Source organism: Corvus cornix, chromosome 8 (genome assembly GCF_000738735.6).
Source record: "Corvus cornix cornix isolate S_Up_H32 chromosome 8, ASM73873v5, whole genome shotgun sequence".
Taxonomy (NCBI): Eukaryota; Metazoa; Chordata; class Aves; order Passeriformes; family Corvidae; genus Corvus; species Corvus cornix.
In genome coordinates this window covers 11507062-11530054 of record NC_046338.1, presented here as the reverse complement: position 1 = coordinate 11530054, position 22993 = coordinate 11507062, and the positions used below count along the sequence as shown (strand labels likewise).

The 22993-nt window shown below is 39.5% G+C and overlaps 1 protein-coding gene and 1 long non-coding RNA gene across 2 annotated transcripts in view; one reads left to right on the top strand and one right to left on the bottom strand.

Moving 5' to 3' along the window:
• The first annotated feature begins 4767 nt into the window (after positions 1 to 4767).
• The window catches only part of LOC104695277, a 30039-nt gene continuing 11813 nt past the window's right edge, over positions 4768 to 22993 (top strand). The window contains exon 1 of the long non-coding RNA XR_752823.3: positions 4768 to 5364. This is a non-coding gene — a long non-coding RNA (uncharacterized LOC104695277). The remainder of the gene's footprint in view (positions 5365 to 22993) is intronic.
• ST6GALNAC3 (ST6 N-acetylgalactosaminide alpha-2,6-sialyltransferase 3) overlaps positions 15261 to 22993 on the bottom strand; it is a 150907-nt gene continuing 143174 nt past the window's right edge. The window contains exons 4-5 of the mRNA XM_010408973.4: positions 21186 to 21293; positions 15261 to 18978 (exon numbers count right to left, since the gene is read on the bottom strand). Coding sequence (XP_010407275.1) covers positions 18792 to 18978; positions 21186 to 21293 — 295 coding nt within the window. The 3' untranslated portion in view covers positions 15261 to 18791. The remainder of the gene's footprint in view (positions 18979 to 21185; positions 21294 to 22993) is intronic.

Sequence of the window (22993 nt, the reverse complement as noted above, 5' to 3'; positions counted from 1 at the left end):
ATGGACACTAAGTAGGATGGCTTTTATCCTGGCTCCTACTCAGTGAAAAATCATGGGATTGTGAGCAGCAAATGTTAATCGAATATACAGCAGTAGCTGAGTTCTGCTGCTGCCCTTCTCTTCCTGCTACCCTTTTTGAGACTGAAGGCTGCCATTATTGTTTCATTCCTCTGACCTCTTATAAGGGCACCACAGAAAGGCCAGGCTGCTCTTTTCTTTCATCTCCTCCACATTAGCTGGTAGTCCTCTCCAAATCTCTATCCATAGTTTTCTGTTACGCAACGTCTCCCTGCATACTTTGCTTCTATCCTTGCCTCTGATTTATTGTTCTAGTACTAATACATAAAATACAGACACCTCCAGTTCTCCAGGTACCAAGGCAACCTCTGAAAAAACAAATGACTGACACCTGTCATATGATCAAATAAGAACAAGAAAGACTTGTAAAACAAAATGTGATAAAACTCTCCAACCATTTCACCAAAATTCACTTGCTGCCTCCCCTTAAGCCCATTCGTGTCTGTGACCAAAGGGGAAACCAGCAATCTGCTTCATAACTGGTCCTGAAAGTTAGCAAAGATGTCCACAGGAATAATAAATCACTGCCTCCATCTTCCCATTTATTTTTGTGTAACGCTAATGTCCCAATGCAAGCAAAGCTTATGTGATCACAGATACACTGCTTGCTTGCATGCCTGTCTACCTTCATTAGGTAACTTTGGATTACACTGGGTAATTTAAAACTAATTTCACAGGAAAAAAAAAGGTCTCAAATACAGGCACAAGTTTCATGAAGCTCAGCAGCCAGATAATAGAAGAGAGCCCCTACTAGAACTTTAAATGAGGAAAGGCAGGAGCAGGTTAAATTGTCTCTTTTTTGTTCAGTTTGCTCAGAGGGAGGGAGCAGCAAACAATGAGTGGGTACACATTTATTAACTGGACCAGAAGTCTACACATAACTTAAAACCAGCCAAAGTATGCTTTCTTTGGACCACCAGACAGGACAGAAGGTGGTAGAGAATATGAGAAGGAGCTCTGAAGCCACCTTCATTTACCGCAGTAGAAAATCTCTCTGAGAATTGGCATGGGATAGGCAAGAGAGGCATAGAGGCAATATGGAAAAAGACAGAGGACATAGGGATATCACAGCATATGGAGGTTTTTAAGGGACATGGGGAATGTGGAACAAAATCAATGGAGAAATGCAGACTATTAAGGACAAATCATTACTAACCAGACTTCATTATTCCCAGAACTAGTAATAGGGCTATGGCTTATGTCCCTTCACTGAAATAAGTAGAGCTACCATATCAGACACAGCTTCTTCTAAGGATTCACTCAGATTTTTTAGCTTTCTAGATCAAAGAAAAAGCTTCAAATGAATCTGGGAGAGAATGGCATGAATGGCCTTATGGGGTAACAAGAAACTTCAGCTCATTGATATCAGTGAAATGAGATCAATAAATGCAGTCACATAACCTTCAAAAGCTCAGGCAATTCTAGTTAATTCATTATAAATGAATGTATCAGCAGTTGCTCTGTTCAGGTGTCAACATTCTTCGGTTGAGATAATATACTGGTAAAAAACTTTACTGTGTTATCTTTCCAAATAGCCTGACTACAGTATTCATGCTGTTCCCTGAATTTGTAGGGTTTCCAGAGAACCCCTGGCCAGGCCAAATACAGGCATTTGTAAAATTGTCAATAGAAACCTCTGCATATGGAATCAGGCTGATCCTGAACAGCAAAGGCACTGTTTTTATTAATTCAAACATATTCTTATTAAGAGATTTTAGTACTCTCATTAACATTAACAGCACAAGAGCAATACCTTGTTAAGAGGAAATACAGTGGTGGAAGGAAGAATGCTCCAGAGAGGAAGGTTTTCATGAGGCTTAAAGATCTTTGGCACAGGATACAAATGAGAGAGACTTCTGTATCTCAGAAAAGTTACACCTCTGCCCAAAGGAGAAATATGTCTGACTCTGAGTCAATTAAATATTGCCCCCATGCTGGATTTCTATAGCCAGTAAGTTGGATTTTAACTATTCCTTATACATAACAAATTATGAATGTAATAATTTTTCATAACTTGGATGTGAGTAGCTCTGCTTTGGAAAATCCAAAGCAAACATAATATATGGGTTTCCCAACATCTGACTACAACTGGCAAATTTTTTCAGCAGAAATAAGTAAATTTGGAATAAAACTCAGGAAAAAGGATAGATTCCTTACTTGCTCATCTCCCAGTTGACATGCATTATCAAGCAAAACATTATTGAGTTAAATAATGCAAGCAAATTTGAATCACCAAAGTCAGAAGACAAGCCTAATCTATCCTGAATCATCTTTTTGTTCCCAGAAGTTTTAAACCTTTAATATTGAGGGGAAAAAAAGTAAACCAAACAGCTGGTATACTGGGGCCTGATGGCATCTGATCTAGTGCCTGTTGTGCCCCCTCAAACATGACTCTAGGCATACTCAAAGGTGGGACATGGGAGGAATAAAACTGATTCTTTCATGTATTCATAGCTAATAAATTTTATCAAGGTATTATGTAGACTGATCATGGGAAGGGAGTTTAAATACTTTAAATACTTGGTGACTTGTCACACTGGAGCCTTCAACTGTTTGAAACAGTAGATTATTTTCAGATAGTTGCTGCTGTTCAATTATGCACTTTTGGTCTGTGATGCATATAATCAGTCACCATATTCACAAACTCAAGATTTCCCAGTGGGACAAGTTTTAAAGATAGAACTTCTATTGCTTTCCTGCCTTGTTAAAATGGCAGCAAGCAACACACACTTTCAGCAACAAATATCTTAGGAAATATCCTAAGATAGCAATCTAGTGTTCCAGACAGAAAACTGTTTTTGGGGCTATCAAATTCCAGAGCAAAAGGCTAATACATGTGTCAAAAAAAAAAAAAACATTATGCAAAATAATGAACCTTAGGTTCTATTGTTCACACATTATCAACCATTTTGGTGACCAAAACAGGAACAAAAACCTGTAACCAGGGCTGAAAACTCTCCTCCCAAGTAGGAAAAGAACCTGTTCCCAGTCAGGAGCAATGGGCAGTGTTGCAATTGTCCTTTGTGGTACCTGCATATCCCAGCCTGTGACAGCCCATCAGCACCAGCTGCAGACACAACAATGGTCACACACCTCCTCTGGGAAACAACTGACCGTGGCACCTGCACACACCTTTTGACCCTCACAAATCCTTTCCGTTTTATATTAAATAAAAAGGAGACATGTACAGGAATTCCACCTAGAATTGTCCCATATATGTCACCAGGAGCTTAGATTCTTTTGATATATTAAAACCAGAATTACATTAAGTCACTAAGGGACTGGAACATAATTCTTGATCTGGAGATGCCCAGTGATGGAGGCCCAGGCTGTTTGGGAATGTGAGTGCAAATCATGGGCTCTTAACTTGCTGGATGTGGTCAAAACAGTGTCTAAGATTTCAACTGAAGGGAAAAGAATACCAAAATGCAGATCCAAGCTTTATCTGTACATTCCCCTCTATTAATATTGTGGGGGGGATATTCCCACAGGATGAGGAGCATGTCAAAGATGGGCTATCTTTGCTTATGCATCATTGCCCAGAGGAGAGGGATAGCAACACAGTTTTTACATTTCAAATCTTTGTTTTGCTTAACATCAAAGTTACTTCTAGAGCCCCATTGTGAGAATCAAGATGACATTACTCTGTGTGCTGAACAGGGAGTTGGTGAATAGCCTGATTCTGGCCTGAAGATTTTTCCCTTCCCAGAGAAGACACATGTAGCCAACTCTAACTGTAACATTTCATGTAATTCTCTTTGAATAGAAATGTGCTCAGAAAACAGTCCATTAAAGCTGAATGAAAGGTCAAGTCTCCATTTGTGTAATTATATTGTTTTCAAGAGAGATCACAGAGAACTATGGCAACATATTGTGGATTAGTATCTGCCACCATATGGCACTTCAAAATGACAAATAGAAACAATGCATATACTTTGTTAAAGAAGCAAATTGTAACCCATTTTAAAAACTGTTTTACAAAATCAACTCTTGGTATTAAAGACTAGAAACCTGGGGATATTCTCTTGTATTGCTGTTCATATACAAAAATATACGAGACCAAGTCCTGGGAAATTCTTTTTAAACTTCTGATTATTTTCGATTCCTTTCATTTGTACTAGCTATGAAATCTTCACAGTATCTCTATGCCTAAGGAAACATTTGAGTTCATTAAATACATGCTTAAAAGGCAAAGCAAAGACACCCAAGTACAAAGGTTTTGTAGTTAGCCCTGTTAAAATAACATGAAAAAAACCCCATGAAATTTAAATGGGACAGAGTTTTCATATCAGGACTGCTGACAGAAAACAAAACCAAACAACTTGTTCCTCCTCCTCACTGCTTCCCCTTCCTACAAATCATGAGATAGGCTTTAAAATTAAGTATACAAAAAGAAAAAAAGTATATTTTTTTACCTCCTTCTTCTTTTGAACTGCTGAAATGTACACAGATCTGTTCGGAGGTTTTGTTGCAAGACGAACTGCGGGATTTTGGGGGGGGTGGGGTTATCTGTTTGCTTTTTTTCTTTTTAAAGAGAGTTCTCAAAAGGACGAAGTCTTCAGGGGAAAAAAATCGAATCAACAGAACCTTGTGCAATCTGACAGGGCGGAGAGCTCCGCGCCCTGCGCCCCGAGCGGTGCCCACCCGCGGGCTCCGCGCTGCGCTGCTGAGGGTGCGGGGCCGAGCGGGGCGGCGGCGCTGGGGCAGGGCCCGTGGCCCGGCACCACCGGCCCGGCCCGGCCCTGCCCTGCCCGGGAAAGCTCTCCCAGGGCAACGGGGCGGCCCCGGGCCGGCAGCTGCTTACACGGAGCTCTGCGTGCGGGTGACTGGAAGGGTTTTCCGGAGCAGCCTGTGCCATCCCCGGGGCTGTAGCGCACTCGCCGCAGCCCCCGGGCACCGCCGGGCCCAGGGCCGTGGCCGCCACCGCCACAAGGGTCTACCCTGTTGCCAGGGACCCTCGGCCCCTCCGGCAGCGCCCCGGCAGCGCGGGGTCCCTCGGCTCCGTGGGCAGCCCCGCTCTCCCTGCAGCGCAGCGCCCTGCCCAAGGCCCACGGACCGGCCCGGGGCAGCCAGCGTCGGGCAGCTGCCTCCCAGCTCAGCCCTCGCTGCTTCGGCCTCCCCGCAGGGAGCGGGATGAAGGAACTGAGACGGACAAACTTCCCCCGAACAAACCGAACGGAGCCGTTTTGATCAAAAACCTGTGGGAACAAACCGCGCGAACAACCATGCAGCCTCTCCCCTACCTTATCATTCCAATTACATTCTCCTAATCTACAAAATTGAAAGGTAATGAGCAGTTTTTCCTTAAACCACATTAAATAACACTGTCAAAATGCAAATTTATTCATTAAGTATAAATGAGTGTGTTAAATATTCATGAATTGTTGCTTGCAGTATATAATTAATCCCATGGTCTGTGTGTCCAAAAGCATTTAGGAGATAGAGCTGAGAAGACGGTGCTGTAGAATGATAACATTTAAAGCATGTTTTTAAAAGCAAAGGTCACCAGCCCTTTGGATTCTAAACTATTACCAGTGCTTATAATTCATTGTAATACCTCTTCAACATGTACACAAGCTTTCATGATTCAAGGTTTGTATCCTCAACCTTTGCTGTCTAATAATCTATTCAAGAAAAGAAATACTTGAGAGCGGAAGGTGCTGTTAAATTATCCCATTCACTACTGATGCACTCAAATTAATACAGTACTTTCCACATTTTAAAACTCCCAAGGACTGCAAGGCTGCCCTTGAAAAATGATGCAGTTTGACTCCCTGGTCCTCTTTTTCCTGGGGGGAAAATAAAAAAAGTGAATTCTGACACTTGAACCATCACTAAAGCTTGTTGCCTTTTCAATTATCATGAAAGATAAAACAAAGGTGTCACACCAGAAAAAGGCTGGCCTCTTCTTTCTCTGTGCTTTATAGTCATTTGCAGATATGAAGGAAACTCCCTGAATCCTGTACTAAGTTTTAAGTAAGTGTTCCCATTGATACCAGTGAGAAGTACAGTACATAAAGCACTGGAATTTTAGGTCTCAATGTCCTTAGTTTAAATATTCACTCTTTTCTCTGCCCCTCTTAAATTCCCACTGCTTCTTTTCATGTAACTGAAACCGCTTTTGAGAACCTCTTTGTCAGTCTGCTTCGTACGTTTTTGGGGAAGAATCTTTGAGGTGCTGATGAAAAGAACTGATCTTTTTCAAGACAGCATGAAGAAATAACAAAAAATAAAATCATTATAGTGTTCACAGTAATTCCCTTCACAATCACTTGATGTTCTCAAGGTGCTTACTGCACACAGCTTTCAGCCAGTTGTGCAGTACAGACTCTGCTGCTTCCCCTTCCTTCCACAACACTTGTAGAAAAACAGTACATGACAGTGACTCTGTGATGAGATCTGTGATGTTTTAGTGTATGACATTTTTACCATGCCATTTTGTGTGTTTATGTGAGTGTGTGAATTAATCAACACAATACCAAGTGATTCACAATTCCAAGTAACTCAACCTGTTGTTCACAGCACAGGCCAGAGAAACCAGGAGCTGCAGGGCTGTGCTCCAACAGATTTTTTTCATGTTTTTCCCTGTGAAAATGTAACAAATGGTTTGGCATTTGTATGCAGACAAGTTTTGTTCATTCAAAGCCAGGAGGAATATCTCTGCATGGCATGGGGCTTGTACTGTACCATGTGGATTTATCCTGCGAAATTAGGCGCTGGAAGATTTTTAGTTTCTACACAGTATCTTCAGGGGAAGCATTTGCTTAGCTCCCTTCCTAGTTCTGCAGAACTATTACACAGGGCAAGGCTGCAATCAGACTTTTTACCAGGTGACATCACCATACATCAAGTGTCTTTCACCTATCAGGTCACTAAGATGATGAAGCAATGCAACTTGTAGTGTGTCAAAACAATGAACTGAGCATTTTTTCTGGAGTGCTGACAAAAAAAAAAAGGCAATGTGAGACCAAATTGATTTGATTAACCTTATTTTAAGGCCTATGCAGAAGGGCTTGATGAACTATGAGGCACTAGTCAAAGAGGTAAGCCATCAAACCTCAAGGCCAGGCAGCTGCAATCCAAGCACTGTTGACAGGCAGTTTACAAGACATTTGTGATAAGTGCTTTTGTTGTAATTAAAAAGCTGTGCAAGTCTACCCAGTTGTGTTGTAACCAGTACCTTATCTCCTGCACCAAAATGAGGACAGACCTCACCTGTCAAAGACAATTAATTTAGATAGCTCTCCTCTGGACAGGAGAAGAGTTAATCAGAAATTCTCTGGTAGAATGTTTTCCTTTTGCCAGTGAAGAATGCTAGCTGATTGTAATTTAAATCTCCCATACAAACATGCAGACTTTGATCAATCTTACGACAAAACAAGCCAAATCTTAATGTTTCATTTTTTGACAGTTCGTTTGCTCACTTTACACACAGTCTCAGAACCCAGACTCCCTAGTTCCCAAATTCTGCCAGTCCTGAGGAGAGATGGGAGCTGCTAGCCCAGGGATTGAGCAGCCCACAGAGGTCTGGTTACTCTGTGCAACAATAAACAGAAGGGCCTGAGCAGATGCATTAACACAGTCTACACTTTCATTTGAAAACAGATAGCTTCCCTCCATCTCCAATTCACCCCCATCCAAATTTCAGAATTCTCCAGAGGCAGAAGTGTTTTTCAAAAAAGGACAGTTAGGGATCATGTGTAGCCCAACCAATTCAGGGGAAAGGCTGGAGATTAAAGACGACTGGAAAGACTGAATGCATCAGTGACTCTGCAGCATAGGGACTGTCTCACAGATCCTAGACAAGGTCAGGGAACCCTGAACACTGCTTAAAAAGAAGAACATCTGTGTGATCCTCCAGGATATTATCCTTGGCTGGTGAATGAAGGAAGACAGGAAAAAAAGATTCTGAACATGGAGCATGTGTCTTTTGATGCAGGTGAAAAGATGACACCATTTAGGTGGTCTCCTGTTCTATAGAAAGGCAAACAGCCTGCTAGGAAAGAGGCTAAACATAAGTACTAAAAGAGGAATTGACAAAAAAAGCAGCCAAATCCAACAAAAACCCCCCAGTCTTTCTGGATGAAATTAAGCTGGCAAAACCAAAATTCATGAAGAATGTAAAAGTATTTTCTATAAAAAGATTTTCTATAAAACAATACCAGATAGTCTGGGTAAAAAAAGAAAGGAATTAAAATTACATATTTATAAATTCAGTGTAGCTGGTAGAACTGCATAACTGAAACATTAAAATCAATGGTTATAACCTATTTTTAGAAAGATCGAGTAGAGAGAAGGAGAAGAAGAGTGGCACTCTACAGTAAAAGAGCCACAGTCTGTTTTCAGGACACTGGCAGCTCAGAAGCAAATGATGTGAATGCAGTGGATCAATACTCTAACAGATAAAACACTAGATGGGATAGTAGCTGCTGTCTGCAAATCACCAAATCATAGAAGACAGCAGGATGACTGGATGCCTTTGCACCTTCTATAATGTGTAGGAGCAAAAAAACTGCACAATCATCTGAGACTGCAGCCTGCCTGACATATGCCTGAAGTTTCATGATGCTGAATTTCATCTGCTGAATTTTTGAACACTCTGTATGAACATTTCTTAAACCAAAATAGAGAACTCTCCAAGAATGAGAAATTTATGTGAGATAACATCTCTGAAATAATGAAACATAATCAGAGGTAGTTGGTAAGAAAAGTGAATTAATATTAGTGGCTATGATTGATTGCTCTTTACGGGCACAAAGAGAATGAAGCCCACACAGTTACATGGATGGTGCAGTCTTTTTACCAGCCTGAAAGTTATTGAAAAGGAGAATCAGCTAGGAGAGAAAACAGGTCAATATTTGGAAAATACAAACATTTATTGGCTGAAAAATCAGGAAAGAAAGTTGTATGGGTTCAAAAAATATCTAGATCAAAGGGTTAATGAAAGCCTCTACTTAATTGTAAATCAATGAAATGAGAAAAGGTTAATAATATTGAATATGGAGTAGAACTAAGGCTTTATGTATATAATTCCTCCAATAAGTGTAGCCAAGTTGTAAGGAGAAATTTATGGCCAGAGAATTGAGGACAATATTTTTCAAAATCATTACTAACCCTGACAATGGTACCAGTTCTTTATCAGATTGAAGTGGAAGATTTGTTAAGAGTAATAAAGACAAGAAAGAAGTGTTCAATAAGTATTTGTGTTCAGTATCCTTGTATTTAAGGAAAAGACAGAGAATTGATGATACTCTATGAGGATGATAAACTACCAGGCAACAAAAAAAAAAAAAAAAAAAAAAAAAAAAAAAAAAAGGAAAAAATTAAATGGAAGCGACTGAAGTAAGAAAAGTAAGAAACACTTGTGTAGGGTGTGTAGGGAAACTTCAGGTAACTTGTATCCAAGATTTGTTCAAGAGCTGACTGCAGAATCTCTACTATTATCACTGCTTTTTGCTAAGCCTTGGAACAATTGGGAAGGTTCCAGAAAGCTGGAAGAAAACATATGTTGTGTTAATATTTAAGAAGGATAAACTTAATGACCTAGATAATTACAGTCCTGTCAGTCTGAAATTGATCTGGAGCAAAGTAATGGAATGGCTGACAGGGGACTCAATTACTAACTAATTAAAGAGGAGAAATATGCTAAATGCCAATCTAAGTGCAATATGGAAAATAGATACTGTCAAACACATTTGCTGGCTTTTTTTCCGATTTTGAGTACAAGTGAAAGACAACACTGTTGATACACTTTGATTCTATATGACATTTGATGTGGTATTCATGACATTTGAGTCAAGAAAACATGATAATACAAAACTGACATGTCTCACATTAAATGAATGGAGAACTTGTTAAGTGACATTTCAAAATGGAAATTTAAATGGAGAATGATCACAGAATAGGTATTCTGCTGGGATAGCTTCACGGGCATACACTAGTTCACAATTTTATCAATAATTTAGAAGAAAACACAAAGGTTTGCAGAAGACTCAGTCATTACAGAAGAAATCAGTAACAAAAAGAAAATATCACTGAAACTGTTGACAAGAATTACTGGGTGATCTGGTGCAAACGAATAAAATAAGATCCAAATGTAAAGTCACAGGAGCAAAAGCTTCAGGCGTCTAGGCTGGCTATTCCGTGGGGGTTTGAAAGCTCTAAGAGGTCTAATTCAACAATTAAACTGTTTTTTACTTGATTATCTGGTCCTATGACAAGTAGTCAAATAAACTCACATTCCCATCCCATGTCACTACTATCAAGACTGGATGTACTTCAACAGTAATATATCCAACCATCCTGCATGGAAAAAGGACAAAATGAATCAATATTACGTCATGCTACTAATATGCATTCAGAGCTCACACTGTAATAGCTCTGAAGTGAACATTTTGGTTTATGCAGAGAGTATGCCTGAAAAAGTAACACACAAATTCTTAACAAGCCCTTTGGCGGGGTATCAGACTTGAAGGACCCTCAAAGCTGAGCATGTGAAAGGCATTTCTTCCCTTTATTTAGTCGTACCCTTATCACAGAAATACTCTTTTCATTTCCCTCACTGTGGTAGCTGGCAAAATAGCCCAGTTCTAAGTGGTATATACCAGAATCCAACCCAAAATTAGTTGGTAGCAGTTGCTGCATTACGTATGCCAGTGCCGGCAACTACACCCAGAATCTCCAGTCATTTCACAAACCCAGATACTCTACATGTGTTTACTTCAGCACATACAGCCCAAGTTAAAATTTACAGCTCGAAGCGTGTTCTTAGCTGGGAACAGGAAAATAGGAAAGTTAGAGACCAGAGGCTGAATGAGTTCTAGTTCTCTTCCTCCCTTAGCACCATGGGGTCCACTGGGGAAGAAAAATCACATCCTCACACTCTTGTCAACACTGTAGCTGCGAGTAGAGGTTTGCACCTTCTCCTGAGATGCGATCTCTCCCCCAGCCCTTCAAACTTACATGGCTCTCTATGTGCTCAATGTCCTTTCCTGGGGTTTCAGTGGCTTCACCCCTGAGAGCACTACACTCTGGGAAGGATGTGCCCTTTATGGACAGGATCCAATGGACCTTTTCCACAAAGTGCATTTGTGCCTGCAATGTGTTTTAATACACAGAAATACAATCATGAGTTATTGTAAGTGTAGGTTTTATGGCTAAGTTTACCCAACATTACTGAATATTTTTAGGGCAGGTGCCCTAAAACGTCTTTAAAGTGTGTGCAGCTGATTTATAACACTTTTGAGAAAAAAAATCTTTGTTTCCTTAAGTTCAGTGAACTGTCAGATGTTATTATAGTGGCATATACATAAACAAGAATAAAAGTATTTTGCACAAAATCATACATAAATTATGTCAGACAATTGGAAAATTGTATACATTTATTAATGTTTTAAAATAATCCAGGCACAATTTTGCAAATACATTGAAGCACATTCTCCAAATGGGCGCAAAAACTAAGTAACATATAGCAAGAAAACACATGGCAAAACATATAAAATAAGTATAAATAGTATGAAAGTTTTCTAAGTTCACAGTGGTATCTGCTATCAGTACACTTGTCAGCATTACAAAAAGGCAATCAAAGAATACATGTACAAAGAACTGTGTATCATGAACTGCCTAAAAAAGTTTATGTTAGCAGCATATAGTAGCAACTTTCTAAGAACAGAAGAACGCTTGCACACTGTATATACATGCACATATGCACACATATACAGATACAACTGGAAGGCCACAAGAATGAAATTACCCTGGGAAAATTATAAAGGGAATTTTTATGTGTCTTGCCGTATATAAAAACAATGCATGCATTAGCAAGCATCCAGCACGTCCAGGATAAAATTACATCCACGAGCAGAATCACATTAACTCTTCATCAAACAAAGCACTTGCCATGCTGTACCCATGCTGGATCACTTTGTCCTATACCTTAGGACTTATTGAGCACATTTGTATGGTAAATTTAGGAAGAATCAGGAGCCCTGGGTTACCATGTCTGACAGGAGGAATCAGATCTCAGATTTGAAAGAAAAATACCCATGGAAAAAATACCCATGCAAAGCCTGAGCTGTAAGACAGTCTAGCAGGAATTCCACTTTCCTGTGGGACAGTTCAGTACAGTGGCCTCACTTAATGAGCTTTAGTTTGCATGATGGAGCATTCCTAAGCATGTGCACCAGATTCCTTTTGGATGGAAAAAAGGATGTGCTCCAATCAGTAGTGGCATTCAGCTCATGGGATCAAACTGGAGATCGGTGCAGAGATCAGGTCCTTAGCACCAAGAGTTTCAGGCTACAGATCCTATCCAGCTAAGCTAATTCTTTGCTAACACAGACACAGGCTTTGGAAATACACAGAATAAACATTAATCAACAAGTACTATAAGCGTATTTACCATGTAGATTAGTCTTAGTTGTTCTTACCTGCCCCTAACTGATAAAAAAAGGACCTTCCCTACGGACACTCATTGTGTTTGCAGACGTGTGAGTGTGTCTGTGTAGGAGGAGGGCACAGGTGATCAGCCAGAAGAGCAGCGGGCACACAGTTTGTTTTTCCTTTGGCCATCTTCAGAAATACTATTTTCAGTAGCAACAATATGAAAAACTCTGCAGGCATCTTAGACAATCTTCTGTATGTTCAATTCCTATTAAAAAGATACTCCCATAAATATAAAAACTTTGGGATCACTGCCCTCCAAACCTCTTAAAAATATCTGTATCAAAAAAGTCATTCCTGAGTTACACTCAGGATGTGAGATTTCCTTAGAGCACAACACAGAATTGTGATTGTGAGTGCCAGAGTAGGTTCACAAAAGCAAGCTGAACTATTTCTGATATTTCAGTGAAAAATGTCAAATTTGGTAATTATTTCCTGACTGGTTTCAACAGTTTATTTACTGCCAGCTGCTAATGGCACTTTCAGAACTCCAGCAAAGTGCTCTGGGCAACATATGATATGAGAGAAAGAAAAAGTACTACTTCTGCTGCTTGAACTAAGTTTACACAAAACTTACATTATTTATTATAGTGGAGAATAAAATGTCTAACATCCTATCATGCATAATACATGGTAAGAACATGCATTAGTTCAAGTTTACAGTCTCTTTATGGCCAGTAAATGAGAACAGCAGGCAGATGCTGATTGCTGCATATTTTGAGGAATTCCCAGAAATAGCAAAAGCAATGTAAAAAAAGACATGAAATCAGCTGCTTAAGACACCCATAAAATAGTGACTCTTTGTGAGTTAATCATACAAACAATAACAAAACCCAGTGATATCTTTCCTATCATATTCAAAGAAACTGAGTTCAGCACCTGAGGTGAGACTGTGGCCCAAGCAAATCATTCTGCTGACTGGAAAGTGTGTCCCTGCTCTGACACTCTGCACCCCCAGGGCAAATTCAGCACTTTCCTGATCCACAGAAGGAGAGGATGGGCAGGCTTTGTGTGGATCACAGGCTGCATTAGTCAGACGGAGAATTCTTCTCCAATGGGGCTGGAAAGGGCCCAAAGCTGCAGCTGGGTGGGGACCTGCAAAAGCTGGGGGAGCAGGCGCAGATGTGCCAAACACAGTATTACAGTTTCCACAGAAGTCCTGTCTTTCAATGGAGAGAGACCTTCTCTTTCTCCTTCAACCCCTTTTAGAGGGTTTGCCTAGGAAACTAACCCAGAACAGACACACAAGACTTCTGTAGATTATGCTGTACAAGGTTTACTTCCCTTTCCCTGTGACTTTAGCTATATACATCATAGCAATACCCACAAAAATATATATGAATCTGGTGGCTGGCTTCACTCCTCTGTGGTTAAGTTCCATTCCTGTGCATCCTCTCAAGAAAGAAGGAACAGAATGGGACACATCTGATAAAAATGTTTCCTCCACAAAGGAACTGAATATAGTCAGGAAAAACAGGACTTTTTTTAGTAAATACATGACAGTTGTTCACAGTACATTACAATGCCCACAGAGAGCTCCTGTGTGGTACTACCACAGAGATTCACTCTTGTGGTTCATCATGAACAAACCCCAGGCTTGCCTGAGCACAACTAAAAACACACTATTTCTGGCATACATGCAGGACAAAAGACAGCAAATGATAAGCATCAATATGCAAAGTGCTTCTGATTTTCTACTTACTACGGGCATCTATATCCATCTATATTCACAAGGGATTACTTATTTAATTCTTACTTACCTGGACATGTCTTCTGGTTGAGCATCTGTGCTCTGCTGCCAGCTATCTTTGTGTGAGGTTCTACTTCAGTCCAGCCCACAAGCAGGTGAATAATGAAAGACCATCAGCACCAGCCTGCCAGGAGTTGGATGGGCTTCTCTTTATTAATTCTGCAAAGCATTATGTGCACATGGTACTTCCCAGCCAAAATACTGCTCACCTTAGCACCCAGGAGTGCAAAGATTTTACTCTGGGGTAGGTGCAGTATTCATGAACTTGCCAAAGCCACTTCCATTAGTTTTGAAGTGAGTCCTCAGAGATTCCTGAATCAGTGAGTGTTCAGATAATTTGTGTCAGGCACTTCTTCACCCCTGGTGTTGTTTATGTGGAAATATTTAACAACACAGAATTTGCCTCTATTTTTTCCTGTAAAGGCCATGTTTTCCCATTGCTGATAATTCCTACTAGAGAGAGTAGGACAATTATTCTACACAGGAACTAAAGGCATTTGAAGAAACTGAATACTTTAGTAAAGTACTTCCAGGAGAGATCAACGGGTACTCCTTGCCTAAAGCACTTTAGGGGCATTTTTTAGAAGTTGGAACACCATCTGCTCCTAAGTAGAGCTCTCCATCAGTTCTTCCCATTTACTGATGTAACTGATAGGAGCAGTCTGCAGATGGAGCCTCCCAGCCCAGATGGAAAGGGAATTTGGCTGGATGTATAGACTAATTTTTCTCTCTCTGAGAAGAGGCCTTGGTATAAGCAGAAGGATGTGACCTGGACATCTAATGGGGATGAAAAGGTTGGGATCATGTCTGTTGTGTCAGTTTGGAGAGAAAAAACAACACTTTTTAATCTTATTCAGTCAATTATCCATGAATAGTAATTAGCCAGTCAAAAAAGATATTCTTTAATGAAAATTTCTGCTCTACTTTGAAAAAAAAGTCAGAAGGTAATGCAACATAAAGTATATTAAAATTTAAATGTTTATTAAAACCAAGCCATTTATGCCTTTTTTCCCCTCTTTTTTTTAACAAGTTTATTAAATCCCCCTAATTTTAAAAGAAACTTTTGGTGACTTCTTAGCTCACTGATGGCAAAAAAAATGCCAAACTATTTTTGAGCATTTCTCTATTAGCCTCAATGTGAAAAAGCATTTTAAAAACTTCAGGTAAACTCCCTGCTTGTTTTATACACATGAGTAGTTGATGAAAATAGGACTGCTTGTATGAATAAGCAATTAGGGTATGATTACATTCAGGTAAACTGTAGTAGGTTTTATCTTAAAGAATTAATAAGTGACTCTCAGCTGATGTCTTAACTGCTCCCAGAAGGTGAACCACCAAGGTCCCTTATACACATCCAAGTCCTACACTCTTTCTTTAGTACCACAGCTGATTTTTAACAGATTTCAACCAAGTAATTTCTTTGTAGAATCATCTTTAACACGGTGGTCACAGTTCCTTACTCATAAAATAAAAATCATGTAAATATGCATTTTTAACTTCTGCTAAAGACAGGCTCATTTAAATAAGGGAACTGATGTTCATTTTCTCTAGTATGAATGAAGCCTGCTGCAATGTTTCTAAAGTGGATCAGCTCTTAGTGCAAATCCAAGCAGAGAGCAACAATTTCACTTTGCTCTGTGACAACTGAACTCTAATTGTGTTCTCAATTTTGTGTACATATAGATGTTCTTAGAACTGTACTTTTCTTAGCTACCCTTTGTGATATTGTTTCATGCAGCATGCAAGCACTCTTCAAAGAGCTTCAGGATGAAGCACATCGTTTACAACACGTTTATGGTGAATTGGCAAGTATTAATTATCTTAGAAACTTTCTCAGGCTTTAAAACCACCTTGCACATGAACAAGGGAGAAACACTGGGGGGAGAAATGCTCTGCTTTATGAGGACACTTCCATATAAGTCTGTCCAGCCCAAACAATTTCCATGTGCAGCACTTTCATAGCAGTTTTCTATTAACCCAGAAACCTTCTAAACACCAGTTCAATTGGCTGATGTTCTTCTTTCAGTTCCTCTTCCCTCAAGGGAATGATAGAATTTCCCAGGCTGCCCTGTACAATATGTGTGGAACATTCTCCCTAATTCTGCATTTCCTGCATTCTTCAAATCCTGCATTACAATTTTTTATTAGCTTTCCATATATCCAGACACCCATCTGAACTGAAAAGATGCATATGGTGATAAATCTGGTTTTGCTACTACAGCTCTTCATCCAACCATGACCCTTTTTCACCTTTTGATTTCATCCCATGCTGTATCAGCCTACAACTGATTTTAAACTTCAGGGACAAGAAACAGCCACTTTTAATTACTTGTATATCACAGCCTGTAGTTTTCAGACACTTTGGGCACCTCTTCTTCAAAGAAATATAGAAATAAATTGAAAACGGGAATATTCATCTCAACAGCTTTCAAGAAAGTCAGTCAAGAAAGGGAGTAGGAAAATACTATTGTTCTCATTTTCCAAACAGGAAGGTGAGACATAAAGTCATGCAAGAAGTCTGGGACAAAGCCTGTATTTGAATACAGATGTTTATCCAAGATCATAAGCATGGCCCCAGCCTTTGTCTGACAACCAGAATGAATACTTAGAGTACTAAAGTAAGCAGTGAAAGCTGAGCTATATTAAAAAATAAAATCAGAGAGCTGCATTTATGGTAGAAAATAGAAAGGGCAACAGAGATGATACCCTGGAATCACCCACCAACAGGACCAAGAAACCAATGATCAGGAGAAGGAATACTGGTGAAGAGATTTCCTCCCCATCCTAAGAGTTGGAGCCGCTGATGAGAGAATATATATGCAATGAACATATAAAATATAGATTTATATATACAAATATACAATAGGAAATAGTCAGTATACAAATACTTACATGTAAAAATAGCTTTTTACTTTCCCCTTTTCTTGATTTACAAAAGCATACAAAGTTTCCTGTTGCTTAATGTTTAAGTAGTGTGAGTAAACCCTGTGTGACATGTTCCACAGGTAATTTCTTCAAGTGTTCACAGTATTGGCTATTACAGTGTTGAATCTGACATTACAGATGTTAAAATATTCATAGGACACATTCTAAACTTAAAGCATTAGTTTAAATACAGTTAAATAAAACTCACATGTGTAGTTGAATTATGGTCATATTACAAATGAGTCTGCTGCAGTTGAAAACTTTCCATGACAGTAAGCTTGGAAATATATATTTAAACTAGAGATGAGTGTATTTTAAGATTCTTGAACTGCATTTTAATGTGCAGATAATACTGTGAGATGGGGATTTCTTTCAACTTCATCTGACGCAATGCAAGCTGATAGAACTCAGTATTACAAATTATCCTCAGCAGGAAAGCGGATGCACAGAACAATTTGCCGTCAGATCCAGACACATTGTCACTTTCTTCAAATACCCAACAGACAAGAATAAATGACAGGTACCATTGTTTTTGTGTTAAGAATAAATGATATGTAGCATTCTTCATCAGGAAATTGCTAAAATTAAATTAAATTAGTCCTCACAACTCCCTTGTGAGGTAGACAGACACTATCCTTGTTTTTAAAGATGGAGAAACTGGAGATCTAAAATAAATTATGATGGCTGCATGGGAAATACTGTCAAAATGATGTTATTTGGATGTTGGAGCAAGTCAAAGGCACAAGTGGAGTAAATGGAGATATTCACGAATGAGACAACTTTACACTCACCAGCTTGGGTACTGACAGCAGGCTTGGTACAACAGCCAAAGGTTCATAATGGGCTGCAGAACACAATCTTTGCCAAGTGTCATTCTGCTGGAGCTGAACTGTGGGACAACAGCTTCAAGAAGTACAAACTACATCGTCCCAGATGGTGCAGCCTGACCAGGGCGGAAGGAAGCTGCATTTCAGAAGTTAGGAATTAATCAGGAGTCTTGAGTAGGTAATATCTTCTCATTCAAGAGTTGGGTGCAGTTCAAGAACCATGCTTAGCTCATCTCTAATTTTACCACATATGCAAGTGCTCACAATATAGTGTATCAATATATTCAGGTGTTTTTTAAAATTTACTCACTCATGAACCTTTGAGGTCTGTATTTTCCCTTACACTTCTCTTGTTGATCTACTGATACCACAAATGGAACTAGTGCTTCAGTACAGCAAATGAGCTGCAAATAATAATTTAAAATATCTGAGATGATGGACAATTTTCAAAGGACCACCAAGTTCTCTGTGTGTGTTCTCTGTGTGCACCTGTATATACAGAAAATCTTGTCTGTCTTTAACTGCTCCTGTCTTGAAGAAAAATCCAGTTAAAGTGCATAGTGTGGATTAAAACCCTAAGAAATAACAAACAATGTGTCTGCCTTCCACAGATGACTAATTTTGCTTAACAGCTGAACCACCACCCTCTTTGTCCTCTGGTTTTTAGTTTAGTGTTACCTAGGCTGAGAAAGGCCAGCCAGATGTAAGCAAAACTATTGTAAACGGAGACATTTTTGTAATATGCTGTTAAGGGAGAGTTAAGTAAACCAGTATCAAGACACTGTCCAGTTGGGATGTGTAAATATTATTGTGTGCTTCTTGGCCCATTTAGCAAATACTTTCTTTTCCGTGATAAACCTATGGCCTCCATATGGAGCATTTTCATGGAGAAAGTATTCCTCACACTCATCTCTTCCTGGCTCATAATAGTGGTAGGGAACTTTACGGAAGTCTTCTGACCTAGGGAAAAAAAAAGATACACTTAAGTATTATTCTCAAGAAAAACATAAATATATAATGTACTTGAATACAGGATGCAAGCATCCTGGCTTGGATCAGCAATAGTGTGGCCAGCAGGAGCAGGGCAGTTATTGGGCCCCGTACTTGACACTAGTGAGGCCACACCTCGAATCCTGTGCTCAGTTTTGTGCCTCTCACTACAACACAGACATTGAGGTGCTGGAGTGAGTCTAGAGAAGGGCAATGGAGCCAGTGAAGGGTCTGGAGCACAAGTCCCATGAGGAACAGCTGAGGGAGCTGGGGGTGCTCAGCCTGGAGAGAAGGAGGCTCAGGTGGGACCTTATCACTCTTTACAACTGCTTGAAAGGGAGTTGTAAGAAGGAGGAGGTTGGTCTCTTCCCCCAGGCAACAAGTGACAGGACATGAGGAAATTGCCTCAGGCTGCACCATGGGAGGTTCAGACTGGATAGCTGGAAAAATTTCTTAACCAAAAGGGCTGTCAAGCACTGGAACAGGCTGCCCAGGGAAGGGGTTGACTCACCACCCCTGAATGTATTTAAAAGATGTGCAAATGTGGCATTTGGGACGAGGTTTAGTGCAGACTTGGCAGTGCTGGGTTAACGACTGAAGTCCATGCTCTTAAAGGTCTTTTCCAACCTAAACAATTCTATCAATGATCTGAAATGCTTTCCATGTGTCACCACTTGAACTCCTTTGCTAAACTGTATAAGGGCTTTCACTACATCATGGTTTCTAGGAATTTTCCTAAGGAAGAAGCTCAGTGTATCTCTCAGCATACACTGTCTTCATCAGTCAGTAAGAAGCTGATAGGCTGGCTCTTACGGGCACTGCACGTTTTGTTTAACCTGTGATAATTCAGCCCACAAGCCTCCCTCCCTAAGTAGTCTTCTCATTGGATGGTCCCAGCTGTTGAAACTGGTTCTTGAACTGGCCAAACAAGGCAGTTGTAAGAGTAATATCCAATATAAGTAGGTAATCCAGTCAGAATTACAGCTTTAAGGAAACCCACCTTTCTCTGCTGCCAGCAGTGCTATCATGCTGTTGACTGGTTTTACATCAGGGCTAGGCAATGCCAGCTTGGCTGAGCTCTCTGAGGACAACCTTAGTCCTGTCACCCCTCATCTCAGGGTGCCTACTGCGTGTTTTCATAAACAAAGAACAACATATGTTAATTCTGTTCATTCCATCTGGATGACTCAATCAGTGAGATCTGCAAGTTCTAAAAAGTCAGCCTCTAATGTTAGGATATCCTAATTAAACAGCTGTGACTCAAATTCTGTTTGTGAGGTTTTTTTAGGTTCTGCCAAGAATGAGTCTCACACTGAAGTGACACAGAACATGGAGTGAGAATCTGCACAAAGATTTGACTTTAGGAGCTCATGACCCACTGGACTGGTTACATGCAGGACTTGAACCAGCTTAGATACAGTAGCTGTGTATGTGCTAGTATCATGCATTGTTCACGACATTTCCTGCTTTTCTGAAAGAATGAGGAGTGGTTTCATTTTAAATTTTTCTACCACACACAGTAGATTAAAGTATTTAACTTTGACTTTTAAAAATTGTGTTTAGAGTTATGCTTCTGACAACAGGATTAATCCACTGTCACTGTAAGGTGACCAACAGTAGTTGGTTGGAATTTATGTTGGTTTATGGTGATAGAGCTCACAGGACTTGTTTTATTATCTAATTAGAAACCTCTACTACTCAAAACAAGCCATATATAACCTAGAAAGTTCAAGTAGGTTGCTCAATGGTGGTGAAATGTAATTTCAGGTAACTATCCTGGGCTAATCAGTTTATTTCACTTCCAGGTGTATTTGGTATTCAGAAAATAATATATTAGTTTTTTCCTCTGTAGATTTGTTTTAGCAGTGGAAGCAAGTACATTTTATCAAAAGAGTATGAGCATACTTTGTTTCCAGCTAATTCAGAAATGGCAAAAGATCTTTCATTAAAAATAGTTCCTTATGACATCTGATGTTAGATTTTGTAAATGTTTTTATTTTATCAAAGCAAATGCCATATCAGGAGTGAATATGCTGACAATAGTGTTGCATCAATGCAAAACACTGGGAAATGACAGCCTGATCCATTTTTTGGATTTATGATATTAAAATCAATTGTGAAATTTTGACAAGACATCAGAACTGTAGATGCATGAAAATAATTTTCTATGATCTTACTTGCAGTAGGTGTCATTTATCATCCCATAGACATGAATTCCATAGCAGGCATCCATAGCCAAAATTAAGGTAAACCAGCCCGTGCTGAGATATGAACCTGACTGGACTCTGTAAAAATACAACATACACAAAACAAATTGCAATGAGAAATTATCAACGTTTTATCAAAGAAATACAATCTATTTCCTGGGACAAAAGGCATTAAGCAGCTTGACAATCTGTCAAAACCATACAATTACTTTGAATTATTTATAGATATGCTCTCATTCTTCCTAGCTTGGGGCCTCCAGCTATTGTCCACAGAAAAAAATACCATGTTAAATATTTGAATTCAAACAATGCATCTCCTGTAAGACAGAAAATAATTTATTTTCACATCTGAAAGATAGCAATTAGTGGAGTTTGTAAAATGAGATAAAGTTTACCAAAATACAAAATAGTGTCAGAATTTGTGGTGTGTGCATGTCAGTAGGCACCATCTTGTTCTGCAAGCAAAATCTTAATCTGCAGTAGGCTATCCTCAACCTGAAAATTCACACAGTAATGAAACTTCCAAGGATATTTTGGTACAAAACCATCTAATATAAGGTTCTGAAAACCAAAATTCTGTGCACATCCCTTTACATAATTTTTTGTTATCATTCTTTGAGATGATACAGCAGAGACTAAAGCACAAGGGGATAGTGCCCAGATTGACAGTCTTTGCTCAAATGACTAGATATGTTCAACCAGCCCAAAAGTATTACCTGCACCAGTGAGAAAAATTACATGTGTAAGGATCTGGCTCACAGACTGGCTATCTGAGCAAACACATGAATTGTTAACCACAAACCAAATCCTGTTTGCTCTGCTCACACAAATGTTATCAATGGGGGACTGGGAGTCAACAGAGCTACCCAGATAACCTGGGCATGCAAGACTCACTGCTTTCAAACCTCACAAGTAGTGAGAACACACTCAGCCCTTGCTGCTTACAAACTGGTTGAAGTCCAGCTTTGTGCATGTATTGCTTTCAGTTTGACTGAAATCAGTGAAAAGAATTATATTTAAATTATTTAAAAATGCTCAGTTTCCAAAGATATATATCAGAAAACTCGTAAAACCATCTTAAGAGAGCACCTTAATCGAGCTGGATGTGAGTCAGAGGAGGTGATATATGAGCTTTCCGACACACCTGTAAGCTCTTAGGTTTTTGGTATGGCAGGGAGCAGTCTGTTCTCCATCCTAAGTTAAAGCAGCCTAAGGTTTGCACACAATTCAGTTTTGCTGTAAAAGAACTCCCAAGTAAGCCTTTGTGCAAATCAGTTATTGCCACCAACAAAATCTTTTGAAAACATTTTCATCCTGGGGTAGGAATAAAACTTCCATGTGGAAAAAAAAATCCTATAGCAACTTACCCAGCCTATACGCCACAACTTCCCTGTGAGACAGAAGAACCAATCTCAGGTGCTTCTTCCTGGTTCACAGCAAGAATGTACTAAGGTTTCCTGCCTCCCTCCTCCTGAATAAATATACCAATCAGTGGCTTTTGGCACAGATTCTGTGTTACTTCCTTGCTCAAGTTGAATTAAATACTATTTAAGACAATGGGTGAAAAAGTAGTTGTACAACCTTTATCATGATAATTACCTGGCACATACAGGTCTGAGATTCAAATTCCTTCTCTGATTAATACCTTTTATTATGGATAGAAGAAAAGCTCCAAGAGCTTTACATTCCTAAAGAAACTCCAGTGCACTCCAGTTTAAATAAACCTTTGATGTTTTTAGTGAAAAACAAATACCTCAACTCCCAGAGTTGAGTCCAAG